General features: G+C 40.5%; 1 protein-coding gene across 4 annotated transcripts in view; it reads right to left on the bottom strand.

The window, feature by feature from the left end:
- The window catches only part of NCOA3 (nuclear receptor coactivator 3), a 121,696-nt gene that overhangs the window by 8,148 nt on the left and 92,830 nt on the right, over nt 1-20,718 (bottom strand). For all 4 annotated transcript variants that reach the window (XM_033841140.2, XM_033841139.2, XM_033841141.2 and 1 more), the window contains 16 exons: nt 20,461-20,565; nt 19,416-19,588; nt 18,842-18,942; nt 17,461-17,635; nt 16,598-16,786; nt 16,324-16,425; nt 15,078-15,218; nt 14,659-14,806; nt 13,518-13,909; nt 12,466-13,337; nt 11,301-11,436; nt 10,138-10,332; nt 8,778-9,044; nt 8,553-8,679; nt 7,140-7,311; nt 266-559 (listed from right to left, as the gene is read on the bottom strand). In XM_033841140.2, the coding sequence (XP_033697031.1) occupies nt 266-559; nt 7,140-7,311; nt 8,553-8,679; nt 8,778-9,044; nt 10,138-10,332; nt 11,301-11,436; nt 12,466-13,337; nt 13,518-13,909; nt 14,659-14,806; nt 15,078-15,218; nt 16,324-16,425; nt 16,598-16,786; nt 17,461-17,635; nt 18,842-18,942; nt 19,416-19,588; nt 20,461-20,546 (3,570 nt within the window). In that variant the 5' untranslated portion in view covers nt 20,547-20,565. The remainder of the gene's footprint in view (nt 1-265; nt 560-7,139; nt 7,312-8,552; nt 8,680-8,777; nt 9,045-10,137; nt 10,333-11,300; nt 11,437-12,465; nt 13,338-13,517; nt 13,910-14,658; nt 14,807-15,077; nt 15,219-16,323; nt 16,426-16,597; nt 16,787-17,460; nt 17,636-18,841; nt 18,943-19,415; nt 19,589-20,460; nt 20,566-20,718) is intronic.

Raw genomic sequence — 20,718 nt, 5'->3', positions numbered from 1 at the left:
AGAGCAATCCTCTCGGACATTGTTTATTTTTCAACCTGTACAATAGAATATTCTTATAGAAAGGTATCCAACTCTAGTACAACCACTCCCTAGCAAGGAACCATCCATACAAGTAAAATGTTAACAGAAATGAAAACGAAAGGAATTTCTTCAGCTGACGGGGGATAGAGAGCCAGTGGCAAGAGCCCTGAAAGATCACAGTCCAAAAACAAATGAAAGAGGAGGAGGCCAAAGGGAAAGCTGCTTCGGGCATGTGACTGGTTACCTGCTGGCCCTGCAGCCTCTGCTGAAGCTGCATTCTAAGTTGCTTGGGAGTGTTTGTCCGGGGTCTCATGATGTTGGCCCGAGGGTGCATTCCTTGGAGAGGAAAACCTCCTTGCTGGTTCATCTGATTCATCATTGAGTTAAAAGGTGGTGATTGTCCCGGAAGATTAAAGGCTCCTTGCATTGGAGGCCCCTGTGTCGGGTACGTCTGCCCATATAAGGCTGCCTTCTGCTCCATCATTACTGCCGCTTCTTGACCTTGGAAAGCATCCTGTTTGGACTCCAAAGCTTGTCCCTAAACATCAAAAACATAAATGAATAGTAAAGTACACGTGGGAAACCAACAGAAATACAATGCTCTAAAGAAGGTGAAAAATATAAGTCAATATATGTGAACGATGACGTTGCAGAATTCCAAAAGCGAAATCAAATTTATTGTCTTAAATTCCATGAGACCAGACACCAAACCATCTTTTAATAGCTGTGCCCTAGTGCTTACGGAGCACAGGGTCTCACGCAGGGAGACACTCAAATATTTTCTGAGCCAAATATCTACGACGTATTGAGTACCTGGAGAAATACTATTTGTTCCAGACAAGATTTCTGTACCAACATTGACCTCCCATGCCAAGTGTAAAATAAATCAATGAAAATCACTGTGATCAATGAATTCTCATGTAATCTGCACAAGAATGCTTTTGAAGGTGGCAAGAGGCAAGTTTAGTAGAGACAGGTAAATCAACAACAGCCCATGTCCCCTGAGGTGTATTCACCACATGAGCAAAACCTAAAGGTGGGGCGCTTCCCTGGTGGCGCGCAGTGGTTAAGAATCCGCCTGCCAATGCAGGGCACATGGGTTCAAGCCCTGTTCCAGAAGATCCCACATGCCGCAGAGCAACTAAGCCCGTGCGCTACAACTACTGAGCCTGCGCTCTAGAGCCCATGCTCTGCAATGATAGAAGCCACCGCAATGAGAAGCCCGCGTACCTCAACGAAGAGTAGCCCCCACTTACTGCCAACTAAAGAAAGCCCGTGCACAGCAACGAAGACCCAACGCAGCCAAAACTAAATAAATAAATAAGTAAATAACCTAAAGGTGGTCAGTCATCCACTATTTGTACGTGAGAAGGAGAAAGAAACCTATTAACTCAACAAGTATTTATTAAGTGTGTTACATGCCAGGTATCACTTCTCTATGTGCTAACCATGCATACAAAGCAATGTCCAGCAGAAAAAGAAGTAAAAATAAACACTCTGAAGGAGGGGAGAGCCTGCCATGTTCAGACAAGAAGAGCCAGGCAGGTGCTGCATCCACCTTTAACTCCTCATCCTCGGGCACAGCACAGGATGCCAAGTGTGCAGTTGACACTTCACCAAGTCTCATCCTAAAGCACACCTCACCCCGCGGTGACCGTGACACCATTCTCTATTTTCTCCCCCATCTCGGGCCTTTCCTTGGAGGAATGTTAAGAGTTCATCCGCCCTAGGCCCTCTTCTTTCCTCTCGCTACCTTTTCTACTCGGTCTCCTCAGCCACTGGTGACAACTGCCCAGTTTCTTTCTCCAGCTCCAATGCCTCGGACTCTTAACTGTGCTCATACAGTTAAGAGTGCTCAACATCTTTACCTGGACGTCTTGGGCATCTCAAACTTAACATGTAGAGAACAGAAGGCGCGATTATCAACAGTCCCTCCCACAAAAAAAAAAAAAAAACCCGATTCTTCTCCAATCTTCCCTACATCACAATAGATGGTAACACCATTCACCCAGAGCTAAACGCCAGCAACCCCGATTCCTCAGTCTCCCTTCCCAACTGTGAGTGCATATGTGTGCAGACAGGGCGCAAGTCCCGTCAGTTTTTCCTCCGTGACATGTCGCATGGCCTTCCCTTCTTTTCATTCTGTTGCCATGACCCTTCCCAAGACATCTCCCTGCCATCTGTGCGTCTGCTCTGTGCCATAATACCAATTCCCTACTCCAGACGGCAATCTGAGATTTCTGTTTATAAAGTAATCACACCATAATATACTCTTTCTTGCTAACCCTGATAAAATGACAGCAAAAAGTTAAAAGGTAGTATTTATCCAAAAAAAAAGAGAATACTGAAGGCAACAAGATAAAAAATTTCAACAGGCATCTGGAAGACAGAAAGTGTAGGGAGGAGTAAGCAACTCAACACAGCAGAAAAACTGAGACCCATGTGCCTGCAGAGAAAACCCACCTGAGGACTGAGTCAATGTCTCGCATGGAGCCAAGGCAGCACTCCACTGGGGACAGCAGAAGGTCAGGGAGGGCGCCCAGACAGGGGGCTAGTTAGGAGGCTGAGTACAGACCGGGGGAGCCCTCAGCCATCAGACTGCAGTACGACTCAACGGCAACACTGGATGCCAGAAAACTATGGCACTACTCTTTCAAAATTCTAAGAGGAAATTACTTTCAACTTAGAATTTAATACACGGCAGCCAGAGGTGCAGTGGGGTGGAATAAAGACATTTTCAAACACAGAAGGACCCAAAACTTGCAAGGACAGAGAAGTTAACAGAAATTCTGTTTCAGCAAACAAAGGAGTAAATCAAGAAAGAAAATGACTTGAGATTCAGGAAACTGAGGATCCAACACAGGAGAAGAGTGACAATTATTAATTTCTAGAGCAGGCTCAAAAGGGCAGAGTTAAACAGAGGGACATGGAACTATAACAGGGAGAGAAAGAACTGAGGAATTATCTAATGTGTCTGACCACGTGAAGAAGAAGAAAGAAGTAAGAGAAACTTTTAGCAGTAAGTATGTAGAAAACAAAGCAAATAAAAAGACAAGGCAATTAACTCAAACAAACAAACCCAAAACAAAAGCCTATGTAACTACACCTGGCTCAGCAATGAGCCAAAATGATGTAAATATGGGGTACCTATTTATTTAAAAACAAGGGACATAGTCACCTTGAGGGGAGAGAATGCATGTGCCCACGCGTATGTAGAGGGTATGGGTGTGAGGGTGCGTACTAGAGGAAGGGGGTATAAATACAGATCCATAACTTCTTACCTAAAATTCCAAAAAATTTTTAATTCTTTAAAAAAGACTAACAATTTTTCATTAGTGCCAAATGTATTTAACAGCAAAACCTGGCCTGAACTTGTACGAAGCAACACATAATCTCTATAATATCCCACTTAGTGTGATTATGTATTTTGCTGTACAAGTATTAGCATGTTTGATCACAGGCTATTGCCCAAAAATTACAGTATTGCTCGAAACTCTATCAGGAGTATGTTGTAATATATGGTCCCATGCACAATTTCACCCTTCTAAGATCCAAAAATTCCTCAATTCCAAAGCATATCTGATGTCAAGGTTCTCAGATAAGGGACTACAAACGCGTAGTCAACTATCATATCTGGAAATCAATAGATACAGACTGAAGTTGATAAAGAAATAGCCGCATAGTCATATTTCTTAGAAATATTACCAAAATAAAGAGGTGAGTTTCACCATCTCCCAGTGGGGCAAAGGAACTGTGGTTCTTCAGTAAGCATATTTTCCTATCATTTTATTTTTAAATTAAAAATGGATTACTTTGCTGAAAAATAAAAATTACAACAAAAAAGGAAAACTGGTCTCATCCTTACCCTGCTTACAATCCTTCCATGGCTTCCCAATACACAGAAAAAGTCCAAACTCTTAAGACGGCTTTGTAGAACCTAGCCTCCATGTACCTCCCCCAACGTCATCTCACACGGCTCCCTCTCTGTTCTCACCAACCTCAGCCACTTCCTAGAACCCGCAAGCTCTTTCCTGCCTAAGCAACTTTGAGTTAGCTGTACCTCTTCTGGATTGTTCTTTCCCTAGGCTGTTTGCCTAGCTAGCTCTTTCTCATCCTTCACGTGTCAGCTTACATGTCATCTCTCCAGAAAAACCTTTCCTGACTATTCAAGTCAGTCCCCACTTATTCTTTATCTCATAATCCTGGTTTTGAAAACACAAACATTTTTAAACTGAAGAACAAAACTATAAACAAGCCCCCACTAAAAAGAAACTGGATGGACTTCCCTGGTGGCACAGTGGTTAAGAATGAACCTGCCAATGCAGGGGACATGGGCTCAAGCCCTGGTCCAGGAAGATCCCACATGCCGTGGAGCAACTAAGCCCATGCGCCGCAACTACTGAGCCTGCGCTCTAGAGCCTGTGAGCCACAACTACAGAGCCCGCATGCCACAACTACTGAAGCCCTTACGCCTAGAGCTCGTGCTCCGCAACAAGACAAACCACCTCAATGAGAGGCCCGCTCGCCGCAACTAGAGAAAGCCTGCATGCAGCAATGAGGACCCAACGCACCCAAAAATAAATAAATTTATAAAAAAAAAAGAAACTGGGCAAACTATTTACAATATAGACAGGTTAACAGTCATCCTGCAAACATGCTTTTTTAGAGAAATTTTTTTTTTTTTTTTTGCGGTACGCGGGCCTCTCAGTGTTGTGGCCTCTCCCGTTGCGGAGCACAGGCTCCGGACACACAAGCTCAGCGGCCATGGCTCACGGGCACAGCCGCTCCGCGGCATGTGGGATCTTCCCGGACCGGGGCACGAACCCATGTCCCCTGCATTGGCAGGTGGAATCTCAACCACTGCGCCACCAGGGAAGCCCTAGAGAAAATTTTTGACATCCCACCCTATCCTAAGAAAAGGTCCCTGTATTTAAAGGTCTCACAGCATCATATGCCTTTCCTCATAACCTCTCCTTCACCATGTCTACTTCTGTGTGGTTCCTTGCCTGAGTTCTGGGAGCAGGAAATAGGTTGTTCACTATTGCTCCTCAGTCTCTAAGGAAAGACTGATTGGCATATAGAAGACAAATATTTGTTAAATGAAGTAATCAACAATCAGTAACTAAAGCATCGCTACAGATCAACAAAATAAAAACCCCATCAGAACTATTAAACTATTAAACACATCTCAATGGCCAAAAAATATAAAGTATGTTCAATCTTGCTAACGAAAGAAATACAAATTAAAACAAGAATCTTTGTTGCCCATCAGACTGGCAAGGATCTGAAAGAATAATCATGCTCAATATTTGTCCCGTCACTTGCTCTTTCACACTCTGGGTTCTTTCATCTTCGTGGGCCGTGGCAGCAGTGCTGGTGAGGGTGATGGACTGGAGTCATCACACCCTGCTGTGGAAAAGCAGCTATACGACCATCTAGGAAAGCTGCCTGAGATTATGTATATAAACCTCTAAAATAAGCCCTCTAACCCAATCATCCTTTTTCTTGGATTGTAGCTACTAGGAAAACAGAAAAAGTGAACAAGATGTAAGTAATTCATAGAATTATAACAGAAAGTATTTAGGAACAATTAAATTTTCATCAGTAGATAACTGGTTAAATAGTGTTCAATAAGATGGATACTATTTGGCCATTAACATTAAAGATGTATACATTAAACAAAAAAGATGATTGACGATGACTTTCATAAAGTAAAACAGGCCACAAAAGTATTTTAAAAGTCTGCTTCCTTTTTTTTTTTTTTTTAATATACACACACAAGTTACTTATGATTCTTTGTGCCAAGATTATGGAGGATTTTCAACTTTTTAAAAAAATACGTACTTTTGTGATTGTCAGATTTTTATATAAGGACCGTTAACTATTTTACATGAAGACAAAGAAAACTATTTCCAGCTTAAATAAAATTCTAGGGGATTTTCCTGGTGGTCCAGCAGTAGAGAATCCAGCTTCCAATGTAGGGGACGCTGGTTCGATCCCTGGTCGGTGAACTAAGATCCCACATGCCGCGAGGCAACTAAGCCCACGTGCTGCAACTACTGAGCTCATGCACCTCAATGAGAGAGCCGTGTGCCACAAACTACAGATCCCATGCACCCTGGAGCCCACGCGCCACAACTAGAGAGAAAATCCGCATGCCACAACGAGAGAGAAGCCCACGCGCCACAACGAAAAGCCTGCACCGCCATGTCTCAACGAAGATCCCGAGTGCCGCAACTAAGACCCGACGCAGACCAAAAACAAAAAGAAATTCTAGTGGCAGTTAAAGCTTCTGGGTCTTCATGTAACCCTCACTTCCTCCCCCAGCCAGGTCAGACACGGCTCCTCGGTCAGGGTCACCGGTGGCTGGTACCCCCAGGTGTACATCATCACTGCCCCGTGTTTCTCAACCACCCTTTAAAAAGTTCTGTGCAGTGTTTGCCACACTGAAATGTAATTCTTTTTATACACATTTGTCTCCCCAACAAAGCCTGAGAACCCTGAGGATCTTTCCCATTTATCATTAAACACACAGACTTACACAAGTGCCCCCAAACACACATCCTATAATGAAAAGATCCACTACAAAATGTATGTTTCAAAAAAAAAAATACAGATTTGTAAATGGCATATTTTCATAAGGCTGAATAGGTAACTAGGAATAGGAGATGATGTTGTTGGGATATTCACAGATTTACCAGTGTAAACAGGTTTTGTTTAACACAAAAAAAGCTTGCCTCCTCAGAGTATACACTGGTTGTCCAGATAGTAGAAAGAGGTAATTATAAAAATGAGGATTCAACTAACATAAGCAAAAAGCAGCATTTTAAAAACTGTATAGTAGTTTTAGTGGACCATTTCTATGGCTGCCTAAAATCTGACATTTTATAAAACAGTAAGTTGCTGGAAGTTCTATCACAATTATAAAGTATATTTTCTAAATTTAATGCTGGTATCCATGAATGTAGTGCTGTACATAAAGAAAAGATACACATATAGGCACTGTTGTACATGGCTTCATGGATATATGCGAGCACGCATGCACACAGACACAGACACAGACACACACACACACACATACACACACACATTTCTACGTCCACAGTACTGCTACCTACTTGATTTACAAGTTCAGGAATGCCGAGAGCTCTGTCAATTTCTTCCAGGCCTGTGGCATCTGTGTTGCTCAAGAGTGTGTGCAGCTGGTCCAACAATGCTCTTTCATCACTCTGGCCTTCAAGGTTAGAAGGTGGCCCAAGGAGATCATCCAGGGAATTCCTAAGAAGTGGCCTAAAAAGAGACTTAGATTCAATTTCAATGGTGCTTTTCCTCTTAAAAAAAAAAAAGATCAAAGTAACTCCGCACAGTATTTTTAATATGCAATAACTCAAATAATACAAGTGTAAATAATAAACTAACAGAGTAGCAGAAAAGAACAAACAGCATCAATTTAAATTTAAGACCCACAATTTTAAACCTCACCAGGTCATCTTCGACCACCATATCTAGATTACAACTCCCAACTCCACCACCAAAATGTAATTGCTAGATCCCTTGACATTTAGAGGATAGCAGAGATTTGGGAAAGGAGATTGGAGGGATGAAGAGGGTGGTGTTTTCAAGACCCTACAAGAACAGAAGTGGTAGTAGTTAGGATATTGCAGGCTGGAGAAATCAACAAAAGAATGGGAAAAAAGGTAGAAATGCTGAACTGAGCCCAGGGTTCTACCAAAATAACTTTGTTTCATACACGGCCCACAGAGCTCATGTATCGACAAGTGTAATACAAACCCCACAGCAATGCCACAGTTCTCCAACACATTACAGGGGCATGGAGCTAGACATTTAAAAATTCTGTGATGAAACTATTTGTTCTCTACTGGGCAGAGAAGCACTCAAGTTAATAAGCTCATGTAGTTACATTTCTGTCTACTCAACAGATCAATTCATTTTTCTTTGCTTAATTTATTGTAGAACTCAAGTCAGAGCTGACAGTGACAGGTAGCCTCTTTCATGCCAATGAGTTACTGACCAAACTTAAAAAATGAAATAGACATAACCCACAATCTTTCTTTCACAAAAATAGAAGCGTGCTATATTTCACTTTCACCTTCATCCCTGAAACGTTTTAAATAATTTTAGAAAAGAATTATCGAATCCTAAAAAATGAACTTTCCAGAAAACTGAGGCTCACCCTCTGCGGACCATTTATCTTGTCAAACTAGTGCTAATTTATCCCTCTCCTCACGGAGGAGGATTGTTACATTATGAGAGACGACCATGGCACATGGAGGCTCCCAGGTGTGACCACTCAACAGTCCCGATCGCTGAGAGATACAGTCCTGTCTCCTCCCTCTCCCATGAACGCACGCTGTCTCAGACTCAGCCTCGCTTTTACACACAGACGGCAATGAGTACCTCAATTACAGAGAGTTTTTCTCATTCTCTTTCAGGTTTGTTCCTGTGCTCTCACCCTTTTCTAGATAATCCAATGCTTACATTTTCCACAGGGTCACGTAATAGAGCCCCACCTATTTTGAGTCCCATGAGGGCCTTGTTCCATGGACAACATGCCATCTGGCCAGGAACCAGGTTGGTTCGATGGTGCTGCTTGGCCATAAGGACTGACCCCCATCCCCATGGGAATCTCACCGGGCCCTGGGGGAACAAAAAGAAAGGATAAATTTTCAAATAAGCCAAAGGCAAAAGTTAGCCTAAAACATCTAATTTTCTTTTCTTATGAAAGGAATGCTTACGCATCTGAAGCATCTGCTGCTGTTGCTGCTGCTGATGATGATGCTGCTGCAACATTGGTCTCACACCTGGGATGCTACTGGACCGAAGAGGCATGGCGGGCATTGAGCCACCCATGGCAGGCCTGGGTAAAGCAGCATTATAATCCGTTCCCGGTCTCCCCATGGAGCTTGAATTCATAGGTTCCATTCGGCTGGCCTTTGAGTTTGGTAAGCCCCAGTCTCCTGAGGAAGGAGTCTGATTCACAGTCACATTTCTGTTTGGTCCACCTAAAACAGAAATTAGGTATTTTCCATGTTACAGTGAAATTCTTCTTATGTACAGGTGCAGTCATTAGACACATGAGCCTTTGTCATTCTAAAAAGAGGGCGGGCCAACTGTTAAGACATTTCTGATAGGCCACCACAGGCATACCTTCACTGTATTGCACTTCAGAGACACTGCGTTTTTTACAAATTGAAGGTTTGTGGCAACCCTATGTTGTCGGATGATGGTTAGCATATTTTAGCAATAAAGTGTTTTTAAATTAAGGTACGTACATTTGTTTTTAGACATAATGCTATTGCATACAATATAGTATAGTGTAAACCTACATTTTATATGCACTGGGAAACCAAAAAATTAACGTGACTCGCTTTATTGTGATATTTACTTTATTGCGGTGGTCTGAAACAGAACCTGCAATACTGCTGAGGTATGCCTGTATTGCTATGTATTCATTACAGATTAGAAAATGTCTTGCAAGACTTCCCTGGGGCACAGGTTCAATCCCTGTGAGAGAACTAAGACCCCTCATGCCCCACAGCGTGGCCAAAGAAAAAAATGTCTTGGACCGAAAGTCTCCTTGAGAGTTTAAATCACCAAGACACAGAATAAATGAAGAATACTCATGAAAGAAACATGCTACTGTTATTCAAAATCCTATTAATTCCAATTAAGTATTTTAAATTTGCTTTTCCCAAAAGAAATTTTTAATCATTAATATTCATTAGAAATAACATATCAGGGACTTCCCTGGTGGCGCAGTGGTTGGGAATCCTCCTGCCAATGCAGGGGACACGGGTTCAAGCCCTGGTCCGGGAAGATCCCACATGCCACGGAGCAACTAAGCCCATGCGCCACAACTACTGAGCCTGCCCTCTAGAGCCCGGGAGCCACAACTACTGAGTCCACGTGCCACAACTACTGAAGCCCACGCGCCTAGAGCCCGTGCTCCGCAATAAGAAGCCCGCGCACCGCAAAGAAGAGTAGCCCCCGCTCGCTGCAACTAGAGAAAGCCCACGCACAGCAATGAAGACCCAAGGCAGCCAAAAATAAATAAATAAAATTTAAAATAAAATTAAAAGAAAAAAAATAACACACCCATGTTTGAGCCATAATTTTCCTGACTATCCATCATTCTTGGATTGCCACCCAACATGGGTTGCTTTGGTAACATGGGGAAAGCACCAATATTCTTTACTGGAGGGCTTGAGCCAACGGAAACAGGGCTGTCTAGAGACACTGCTCGGTTATATGGGGGACGAACAGACTGCACAGACTGTGGACTCCTCAAACCTGTTAAAAAACATAAAAGCACAATACATAAATATCCTCTGATGATTCAGTACATAAATAATCAAGTACAAGACATAAATACCACCCACCCAAGAATGTCTTTCTTACCAAAATAAACACTGTCTTCCTTTACAAAATAAATAAGCCCCCCAAAAAAAGAAAGAAAAAGAAAAAAGAAGCCTTGTATTCCAAATAAAGTAAAAAACAAGAGTCTCGGTCTTGGCTGAAGTATTAGGCACTGTTCTCTAGCCTGATATGGTCATTCATATTCTGCTTCACTTAATAGTAAAAATTTTACCAATGTTTCAAACTCCTGGAAGTTCTTTAACATGCATATTTAAAGTTTAAAATTTTACAACTAAATGTAACCAGGTAAGTTGCCTTCTAATCAAGCAAGGAGTAAAACAAAATTTCCTAACCTTTTTCTTTTTGTTTTTTCTAACCTATTTGATTGATCTAACTTTCCATTTCAGTTTCGGAAATAGTGCCACTAAAAATGAATAACCACCTTTCCAGATAATTGTGGATTATTCTTTTTCAATTGATACATATAATATATCCTTGTTAAACTGATGAATCAAGAAACACTCAGCTATAGGACAGAGGTTGGGTAAGAACCAGCAAACACCAAAGTAAGTTAGTGTCAAAGGACAGGTTTTGATTTGCTTTTTAATCCAATTCTCTGTGCCTAAGACAAATAAAGGTACTAGTAGGTACAGAGTACCTACTACTCACCTGCAGCAACCAGAGAAGAACATTTTCCTATAAGCCCTGTGATTACTGGCATCATATTAGTTAGAAATGGGAAACTATCCACAAAGCTTTTAAAATCACCTACATTATAAATTAGTAAAAGAAACTAAGGTGGAGTACACATTTTAAAGTTGGATCCTAGTTTTAATTAAGAGTACATACAGGTGTGCAGAAAAGTTCAAAGGCAGCAAGAATAAAATCTAGTTCTTTCTTACCCAGAGAATTAGTTCCTTGAAACATTTGTTGCTTCGTTACCAGATTACTACCATTTGTGGATATGGAATTACTGTAGAAGTCAGAATTAGTCAGATCACCAAGAATAGCATCTAGATTATCCAAGTCTCCAGATCCCTGAAAATAATTTTTTTTAATTAACCTGTGTACATTACTAGATACATAGGTATAAAACATACTCATCAGAGGAAAAGAGATGAAATGGGAACAAGTAAAACACAATAGTTACCTGAAATGGTAACACCCAACTTAGAGGCTAGCTAGCTGATTATGACCCCTATCCCTACACTACTTCCTTGAAAGTAAAAACATAAAACAGTAAAAACAGTTGAAAATTCTGGGATAAATCCGTGGGTTTGGAGGTGCTTTCAAAGGGGCATTTTTAAATTTACCCTATATGTTTAATTCTCAAACTGCAGGATATTTTCCAGCAAACATTAGTCAGAATCATGAGCTGACAGAGATGTCTGCCTCTACACATACTTCTGAAAACATGTATGATTAATAATAAAAATTTTTTTAAAAATTTTTAAATAATAATAATAAAAAAATAAGCTGATGTTCAACAAGATATTCATAGCTATGCTTTAAAAAGGGCTTTTGGTCAATACATTTGGGAAACACTAAACAAAGTTTAAACAAAGTTAAACACACATCCTAACAATAGGACTTCTCCAAGACTTTATTTTCTCAGGTGCATATTAACGTCTTCCAGAATAGTGTTCCTCAAGAGGAGTCTGGGAAATGCTTGTATAGAATGTGATCATGTATATGAAACTTGATCTTAGGTAAAAATCAAAATTCTGTTGCCTAATACAAAAGGTTTTTTCCCATTTCTACCATACACTTAATGACCCAATGTGCTCATTCCAATAATAAAAACTTCCATGAAAGATTTCAAATTGCCTACTAATGAGGTACAGTCACATTTGAAAGCACACATATCTGATTATTTCTACACTGCATCATAATACACTTTACTGATGCTCAGAAGAGCTACCGAAAAAGTGACAGCTCCAGATTAACTTCCATTAAATAAACCTAAAACAGAAGGTAAGAATCTGTGCATAACACACTGTCTTTCTAACACAGAAATGCAATGCTGAAATACAATGCCTAAGCTAGAATATACAGAAGACAAGTTACCTCTTCATTTGTTTCTGTCTTAATTTTGGCGTCCTTCCCTTGACTTGAGCTCGGGATGGTGGAGCTGCTGCACTGGCTCACTTTACTGTCTACGCCGCCTTCCACTTTGGGCTGTAGTTCTTTGGAGAGCGTGTCACTAGGATCATCCCTGTCCAGCAGGTACCTAAGCAGAGCATTATTTTCCTTTCTCTTAGGGCTTAGTTGCTCCTGCTTGACGTTTCCTTCTACACAAGACGTTGTACTGCTAGTGTCTTTCCCAGTGGCTTCGGCGGTAATCTTGGCTACCTCAGCCGGTGAATTCCCATTCTGCAGCAACTTGTGCAAAATCCGGTGCTTCTCTTGCAGCAGTGACCCGTGCATATTGGATGTGGAGGACACTCCTCCAGACGTCGAAGAGGAGACCCCAGAGGGGCTGGTGACACTAATGGAAGAGTCTTTACAACTTGAATCCAGGGGCGAGTTGGTCAAGGAGGAATGACCCCGGTCCTCAGAAGAACAGGTAAGTAACTGCAGTAATTTTTTGTGACCTTTGCTTTCCAGAGGACCCCGCTGATTCTCTGGCCCTTCCGCACTGCTCTCCTTACTTTCTTTGTCATTGAGGTGATCTCTGCTATTTGACTGACACATTGAACTCTCCACTGGATTCTGGTCGCAATACAAGCCTAGGGGACTCTTGGAATCTTGACTGTTCACTTTACTTGGTTGACTTACATTCATATTGGGAGAGTTATCCAATTTGGGACCTGGTGAAGACAGAGTAGATAAAAGAGAAGTCCCTACTCCCTCACTGATAGCTTGAAGGGCACTGAGAGAGCTGCTAGAAAAGCTGTGACTCCCAGTATTGCCAGAAGATCCCATGGGAGAGTGCACACCTGGATTTGGAGAGAAGTCAGGAAAAGAATTAGACTATCAGATGCTATAACAAAACACTACTTAACACTTCAAAGTTTCTGTTTTAAAATGAATTAACTTTACAAGAATTACAATGGTATGGATAGAGAAGAATTACTGAAAAAGAAAAAAATAAAGAAAAGGAAATGTAACACAAATACCTGCAACAGGAGAAAACTGATGTGAGGCCATCTTTGGACTCCCACGATTACGCGGAGAAATCATAATATTCTGCTGGCTGGAGCCAAGACCAGGACTCCCATGTGGAGGGCTACTCATGTTGAGACCATAGTTGTTGTTCTGGTAGGAAGATGGTGACTGCATGCCTGGCCCAGGGTTCACTGAAGCTATGCTACCGGAAGGCCCATACCTGGCTCCACTCATCTGCCCCGTGGCACCGGGCTCAGCCACACCGTAGGTCCTGCTGCTCAGCATCTGCAAGCCGGGGTTTGGCGACATGTTCATGCTGCCTACTGAACTGTTGCATCCAGCTGCTGGAGGTCTAATGCCTTGTCCAACAGGATTCGGGTTTGGTCTATACCCATTCTGTTCCCTGCAAAGAAACAGAACAATGTTTTACTAAAAAATTACAGGCATGTGTTAAAAGCCTGCATCAGATTTTTTTTTTTTTTTAAGGATGAAGTAAGTGCCCCAGAAACTTAACTTCTTAGGCGCCATTCCAATGCCTAGTGACAATAACAATCTAGACACTGATCAGTTATTAATCTAATAACATACTTTTAATAAGCCACAGAATCTAAATGAGTGACACCATCAGAGTGCCACGAGGGGCCCCAAGCTATGTTAGCTGGAATCGCAGTGGGGCTTTACAAGAGTTCTCATATACCAAGGGGTTAACCTGGAGGCGCCTGCAAATTACTCAAGATGATTAATGGGTGAATATCCTGCTCCTTCCTGGGTTGCTCATTTACCATTAGCAACAGCAATAGTAACTATTTCTTCTTGAAGTCTACCTTCAAATTTTAAATTCAATCCCTAAAAGCAATGTAATATATCATTAGAAATGAAAAGTAACAGAGGTAGTCAGATTTTATGTATTCTTTTATCCACTAGCCTTCCCATCCTCCAGCTTTCCCAGGAATTAATTAATGAACAAATCCTCATTTACACATAAAAATATAACCTTAAAGAAAACATACTTTAGGAATCTAAGTGCACTTCAGCAAACCCAACCACTGCCTGCTTTTCTTCTTAATTTTTCTTCTCCCTTTTTACACTAATAATAAAGCACCTCGAGAACACTGCTGCATTTAATGAGAATACAAAGTAATCTATCATTACCTCTGAAGAAAGTGGGTTGAGACAAAGCCGTGACGATCATTTGTCACAGGATTTCGGAAGAGTTTGCTTTTTGTCTGTGCAGTCACTACAGTGCCATCAGCCAATGAGAATCGATACACTGGGGTTTCTGCATGGCCATGGATATAAGCTTTTGGAGAAAATATCCCATTACTAGTAACTACAACTGGCAAAACAAATGCATACAGGAGAAAACAGAAAGGAAATATACAAATCCAACATTTTCAAAATCCAGTGAAAGACTGGACCCCACCAAAATTAGGCTAACATAAGAATGCTCAAGAATCATCTTCCTACCCCACACAGACAAAAACAACTATGGTCACGTATATACTTATTGCTCTATAGCACATCAAACACAATGACAAACAAGATCCAGAATTAACCTCCAAATTCTTTACCTTCTTGATAGTGACGTTTCTGGGACCATGACTGCCCGTCATTAAGACTAAAAAATCTCTGGATACACCTTCGGATTATATCTTCAAAACCAGGCCTCATGGAAGACCTCAGTGAATTTGTATCTATGTTGACAACTTTTCCTATTAAACAGAAAATTGCCACTGTGTTTAATTTCATCATTGTTCATTATCAACTGCACTGACTTTAATTCTTTACTCTCATGGGCAAAAAAGGGCAGACCAAAACTGAAATTCATGTTGATGTCAAGAATTACTCCCAGTAATTCCCATTAAATTACCCGTCTTTTTGAAGTGCACTTCTTTATGAAAAATGGATTTGAAGTTACAGAAAAGACATACTGGCTTCTGATTTGAAATGTTATTTGGAGAGAAAGCCAGGTGCGTCTACTTTTTTTTTTTTTTTTTTTTTGCGGTAAACGGGCCTCTCACTGCTGTGGTCTCTCCCGTTGCGGAGCACAGGCTCCGAACCGCAGGCTCAGTGGCCATGGCTCACGGGCCCAGCTGCTCCGCGGCATGTGGGATCTTCCCGGATCGGGGCACGAACCCATGTCCCCTGCATCGGCAGGCGGACTCTCAACCACTGTGCCACCAGGGAAGCCCGCATCTACATTTTTTTGTGTGTTTATCTGAGGGATTTTAAGTGTCAAACACACCCAACTTAAATGCCCAAGGTTTCGTTGAACCTCTCCTACGGTTGTATAAGAAACATAAGGGACTTCCCTGGTGGCACAGTGGTTAAGAATCCACCTGCCAATGCAGGGGACATGGGTTCAAGTCCTGGTCCAGGAAGATCCCACAAGCCGCAGAGCAACTAAGCCCATGTGCCACAACTAGTGAGCCTGAGCTCTAAAGCCAGCAAGCCACAACTACTGAGCCCATGTGCCACAACTACTGAAGCCTACGTGCCCAGAGCCCATGCTCCACAAGAGAAACCACCGCAGTGAGAAGCCCATGCACCACAAGGAAGAGTAGCCTCCGCTCGCCACAACTAGAGAAAGCCCCTGCACAGCAATGAAGACCCAATGCAGCCAAAAATAATAAAATAAAAAATTAAATTAAATTAAATTTTAAAAAATAATAATAATATTATAAGAAACATAGGAAATAATCCATGCAAAGTATTTGTTACAGTGTAGGCACTTAAATGATAGTGCAGGCTGTAGAAAGTTAACTTTTATAAAAATTTTCAAAATGAACAAAACATACACACACGCACAGTTTTTACCTGAAAGATCATGTCTAGTAATAAAGCTCTCAGGATTTGATGGAAATGCTCTTTCTCCTGTGGTAATGCGGCGTGCCACACAGATCATACAGGATTGCAAATCTGCAATAGAAAATTTAACCAGGTAAGGATTATACTTAACCTTTGGATGTGTCTATTCAATAGGCCAGTTAAGAACATGGAATTCAGTAGGAAGAATTACAATGGAAATTACAAAACTACAAGTTGGGCTGCTATTGTTTGACAATTACCACAAGCATGTGATGACTCTCACCTTCTCCTTCCTCCATCATAGCACGTGGCTGGGACAGGGCAAAGCACTGCATCGTTTCATATTTCTGGCGCATTTCAGGACTAGTGTTTATGTCTTCCAGAACGTCGTGTGGTATTTTCATCAACATACGGCAATTAAATGTATGGCTTTTTTGTCGCTGGGTCTCATTTGTCCAGGTAACTCCATTAACTTTAGAAAACAAATTGAAAGGAGATTTTTAAAAGCTGGCAATTCAGTCCATGACTATCATCAAAAATTTAAGCTATAAATCAACTATACCCCAATTAAAAAAAAAAAAATTTAAGCTATACATATTTTCTCATTATACATCTTCCATAGTAATTTCTACAATAACATTTCAAAGTGGCAATATATAGAACACTGGAATAATTTCAAATTCAACAGGTATCTCACTTCTATTTTGTAACTCACTGTATATCTTAGACCCATGAAATGTATACCAAACTCTAAATTCGTATTTGAAATTTTGCTATCTACCACTTGCCCTGTTCTACATAAATCATCACTTGGCTTTCTAAAAGGTATATTCAATTTTCTAAGAAATGATCAAGAAAAAGAAATTTTTTTAACTTACTTAGAAAATACAGGGACTTCCCTGGTGGTCCGGGGCTAAGACTCTGTGCTCCCAATGCAGGGGGCCCAGGTTCGATCTCTGGTCAGTGAACTAGATCCCACATGCCACAACTAAAGATCCCCCATGCCACAACTAAAGATCCCCCATGCCGCAACGAAGATCCCGCATGCGGCAACAAAGATCCCGCGTGCCACGACTAAGATCCAGCACAGCCAAATAAATAAATAAATATTTTTTAAAAAAAGGAAGATACACATTAAAAGCCTACCTGTAGATTTTGGTAAGTTTTTAAGAAAATCCTTTCTGTCTTCTTCATGCAAAATATTGTAGACACTTGTGTTAACCAGGTCCTCTTGCATATATTGCAGGTACTGGGTGACATTTTCTGACACAAACACAATGTTTCCTTCACGATTCACCACAAACAGGAAGCCATCCAATGCCTGAAGTGGGATATGTTAATATTGGCTATTATGGACTGAACTGTATCCCTTCCCCCACCAAAATTCATATGTTGAAGCCTTAAACCTCAATGTGACTGTATTTGGAGATAGGGCCTTTCAGGAGGTAATTAAGGTTAAATGAGGTCCATAAGGGTAGCTCTAATCCAATAGGACTGGTGTTCTTATGAGAAGAGAGGCAGATACCAGAAATGCACACACACAAAGAAAAGGTCACGTGAAGACACAAGGAGAAGGCAGCCATCTACAAGCCAAGGAGAGAGGTAGGTCTCAGGAGAAACCAAGCCTGCCAACACCTTGATCTTGGACTTCCAGCCTCCAGAACTATAAGAAATAAATTTCTGTTGTTTACGCCACACAGTCTATGGTATTTTGTTATGGCAGCCTTAGCAGACTAAGACACCAGCCATAGTACTAAATAGAATTTGAAAAAAACTGTTGATTTAACAACTGTGAGCCATCATTTCTATTAACATTAGCACCCTCAATACAGGGCTGTATGAAAAAGACAATGTGAAAAGATGACAGTAAAGACAAAATCTGAATTATAACATCTAATCTAATTTTTGAAGAATTACTTCTTCAAAGGAGTTTTTAAAAATATGAAAAATCATCCTTAGTGCTTCCCATTTTTCCATTTGTTACCAAGTCAAGCTACAGGAACTATACCACTCCTTAGTGAGAATTTACAAAGAGGAACTGAACTGATCAACTAAAAAGTAGCTGGAACAAACTAATTGGAACAAAAACAGTTGATAAGTGAACCTGAATAAAGGGCTTCAGGTCATGACTTAAAAAGAAACATTCTGTAAGTGCTATAGCTTAACTCAATCTATTTAAGACAACTACTTACAAAAAAACACGTATTTTAAGTCTTAAAACTTCCTCAAAAATATAAAACTGTAGTGTGCCATACTATCAATTATGCAAAAATACACAAAAAGGTCTGAGCTAAAATATGCCCAAATGCATTTTTATTGCGGGGAGGCAGGGCACCACAGGACCTCATGAGTTATGTATATTTTAAATACAAGAGCATTTTTTATCATACTCAGAATACTGAGTTCTACCTCATGAAAAGAAACATTTTCTTTTTGCTCTCATATCCTAGCCAAAATTTTTTTCTTTCTTTCTTTCTTTCTTTTTAAATCAACTCAGCTTATCGTATAGCTAAAACCTTGTACTTGCCTGAAGTAAAAGTGGTCCTAAGGAGTCTTTATCAATAACTCCTTGTCCTGTGGAAGATACATCAGCTTTCTGAACATCATCATCACTGGAAATAGCTTTTCCTAAAAAGACATAAGGCAATACTACAAATAGCATATATATCAGTTATAGATTAAATCCACCTTCAAATTGTTCCCCGAACAGACACAGACACGCACACAGATGTGCATAAGCACATACACATTTCCTGATAAGAAAATGATGCTACAGTTTTTAAAGGTTAAAATTAAACTTCCGAGTCACCCAGGAGGACAGAAGATACTCTAAATTTTCTTTCCCTACTAAATGTACTATCCCATTGCTTCCTGAAAGGGACCTAACAAGTGACAGGGTGAGCAACACTGGCCTTCTTCCAATCCTGGTGACTGTTTCCTAAAGAGCAAAGCTGGTCAACTCATCTGTCCATCTAGCCCCACAGAGGACAGCCCTCAAGGAGCAGCAGTTCCCACCTAAGCAACAGGTAGCAAAAGGCAAATGTGAACACAGTTAACAAGTTCCTTCTAAAAGACTTGAGTGTTTTCTTACTTTGTATTACCTTGCTCTTTTATTTGACGTATCTGTCTTACTGTTTCCTTTAAAATTGCACATTTATCTGGTTTGACATTGAAGTTGTCAATATCACTAAGATTAGCAGATATCAGTTCAGCCAATTCTTCAATATATTTGCTCTCCTGCTCCCGTCTCCACTTTTCACCACTGCAGGTAAGGCTGGGAGGGGGGGGGGAAAAGGCCATAAATATATCTATCACAAAAGAGCTATGAGCAGAATCAGTACCTACACAACATCGTTACACTCATATATAAACAAACTAAATTCAGCCCATAAAGACTACCAAAACATTGTCTTGGAGACCTAGTACAATACAGTTGAAATTCATGCAAACCTAAATTCAGATCCACCTGTTGTTAGCCTAGTGGCCTTAGGCATTAGTCTCATTTCATCATCTGGAAAATGGGGATAAATAGTCTTTACCACGAAGAGACAATAAAATTAACAAATAATAAAAACATTAATAGCTACTTATTAATTATGAGGTTTTATGAATTATAGGTTTTTTTATTTTGCAACCATCACAGTGAAATTCAAGTGATATTGACCTTGGCAAATACTAAAAAAGCTATGAAGTATCACTACATAAAATAGAATATTTTATTTCTATTTTTTAAACTTCTAACTTCATTCAGGGAAAGAATGATGAAACCTCACAATTGCCAAAATATCAACTTATAACATGTTCTTAAAGGATACTAAAGATTCTTACTTGTAATAATCTTGTTGATCTATTCCTAACTCTTACGTCCTCTATTGAGAAATGCTTCTTACAATATCACACAGTTAGTATAATATTCTCATTTCTATCTGAATCAGCCATAAAGCCTCTATTATAACATAAGAATGTCCCCATCTCATCATTGTACCACTGTACTTACTACAAAGCAAAATCATATTATTTAAACAAAGACAAAAACAAATAAATCTAACCAGAAAATGCAAATAAAGAAAGCTGAAATGGTACCTTCAAAACAAATAAAGGCGGGGGAGGCGCCCTTGGTGAAGTATCAGGAAATAAACTGCTTACCCTTGTCCTGGAGTATCACATGGCAACTTGCGTTTTCGTGAATCAGGGGCCAGTGGATCCAGGGAGTTTTCTCCTAATCCGCTCATCTTGAATATACATCAGCAACTAAGAAAGAATAATAAGATACAAACATTATAAAATATTCATGACTCTCATAAAGGTGTCATATGCTTGAATGGCTGCATTTTGTAATTCAGAACTGCTTTCCCTAAATGGTTAGATAATTCTCAAAATTCTTTATAGTACACAACTGTTCTG

The sequence above is a fragment of the Tursiops truncatus genome, chromosome 15 (genome assembly GCF_011762595.2).
Source record: "Tursiops truncatus isolate mTurTru1 chromosome 15, mTurTru1.mat.Y, whole genome shotgun sequence".
NCBI lineage: Eukaryota > Metazoa > Chordata > Mammalia > Artiodactyla > Delphinidae > Tursiops > Tursiops truncatus.
Note: the sequence above shows the minus strand (reverse complement) of the source record. Positions and strands in the feature narration are given on the sequence as shown.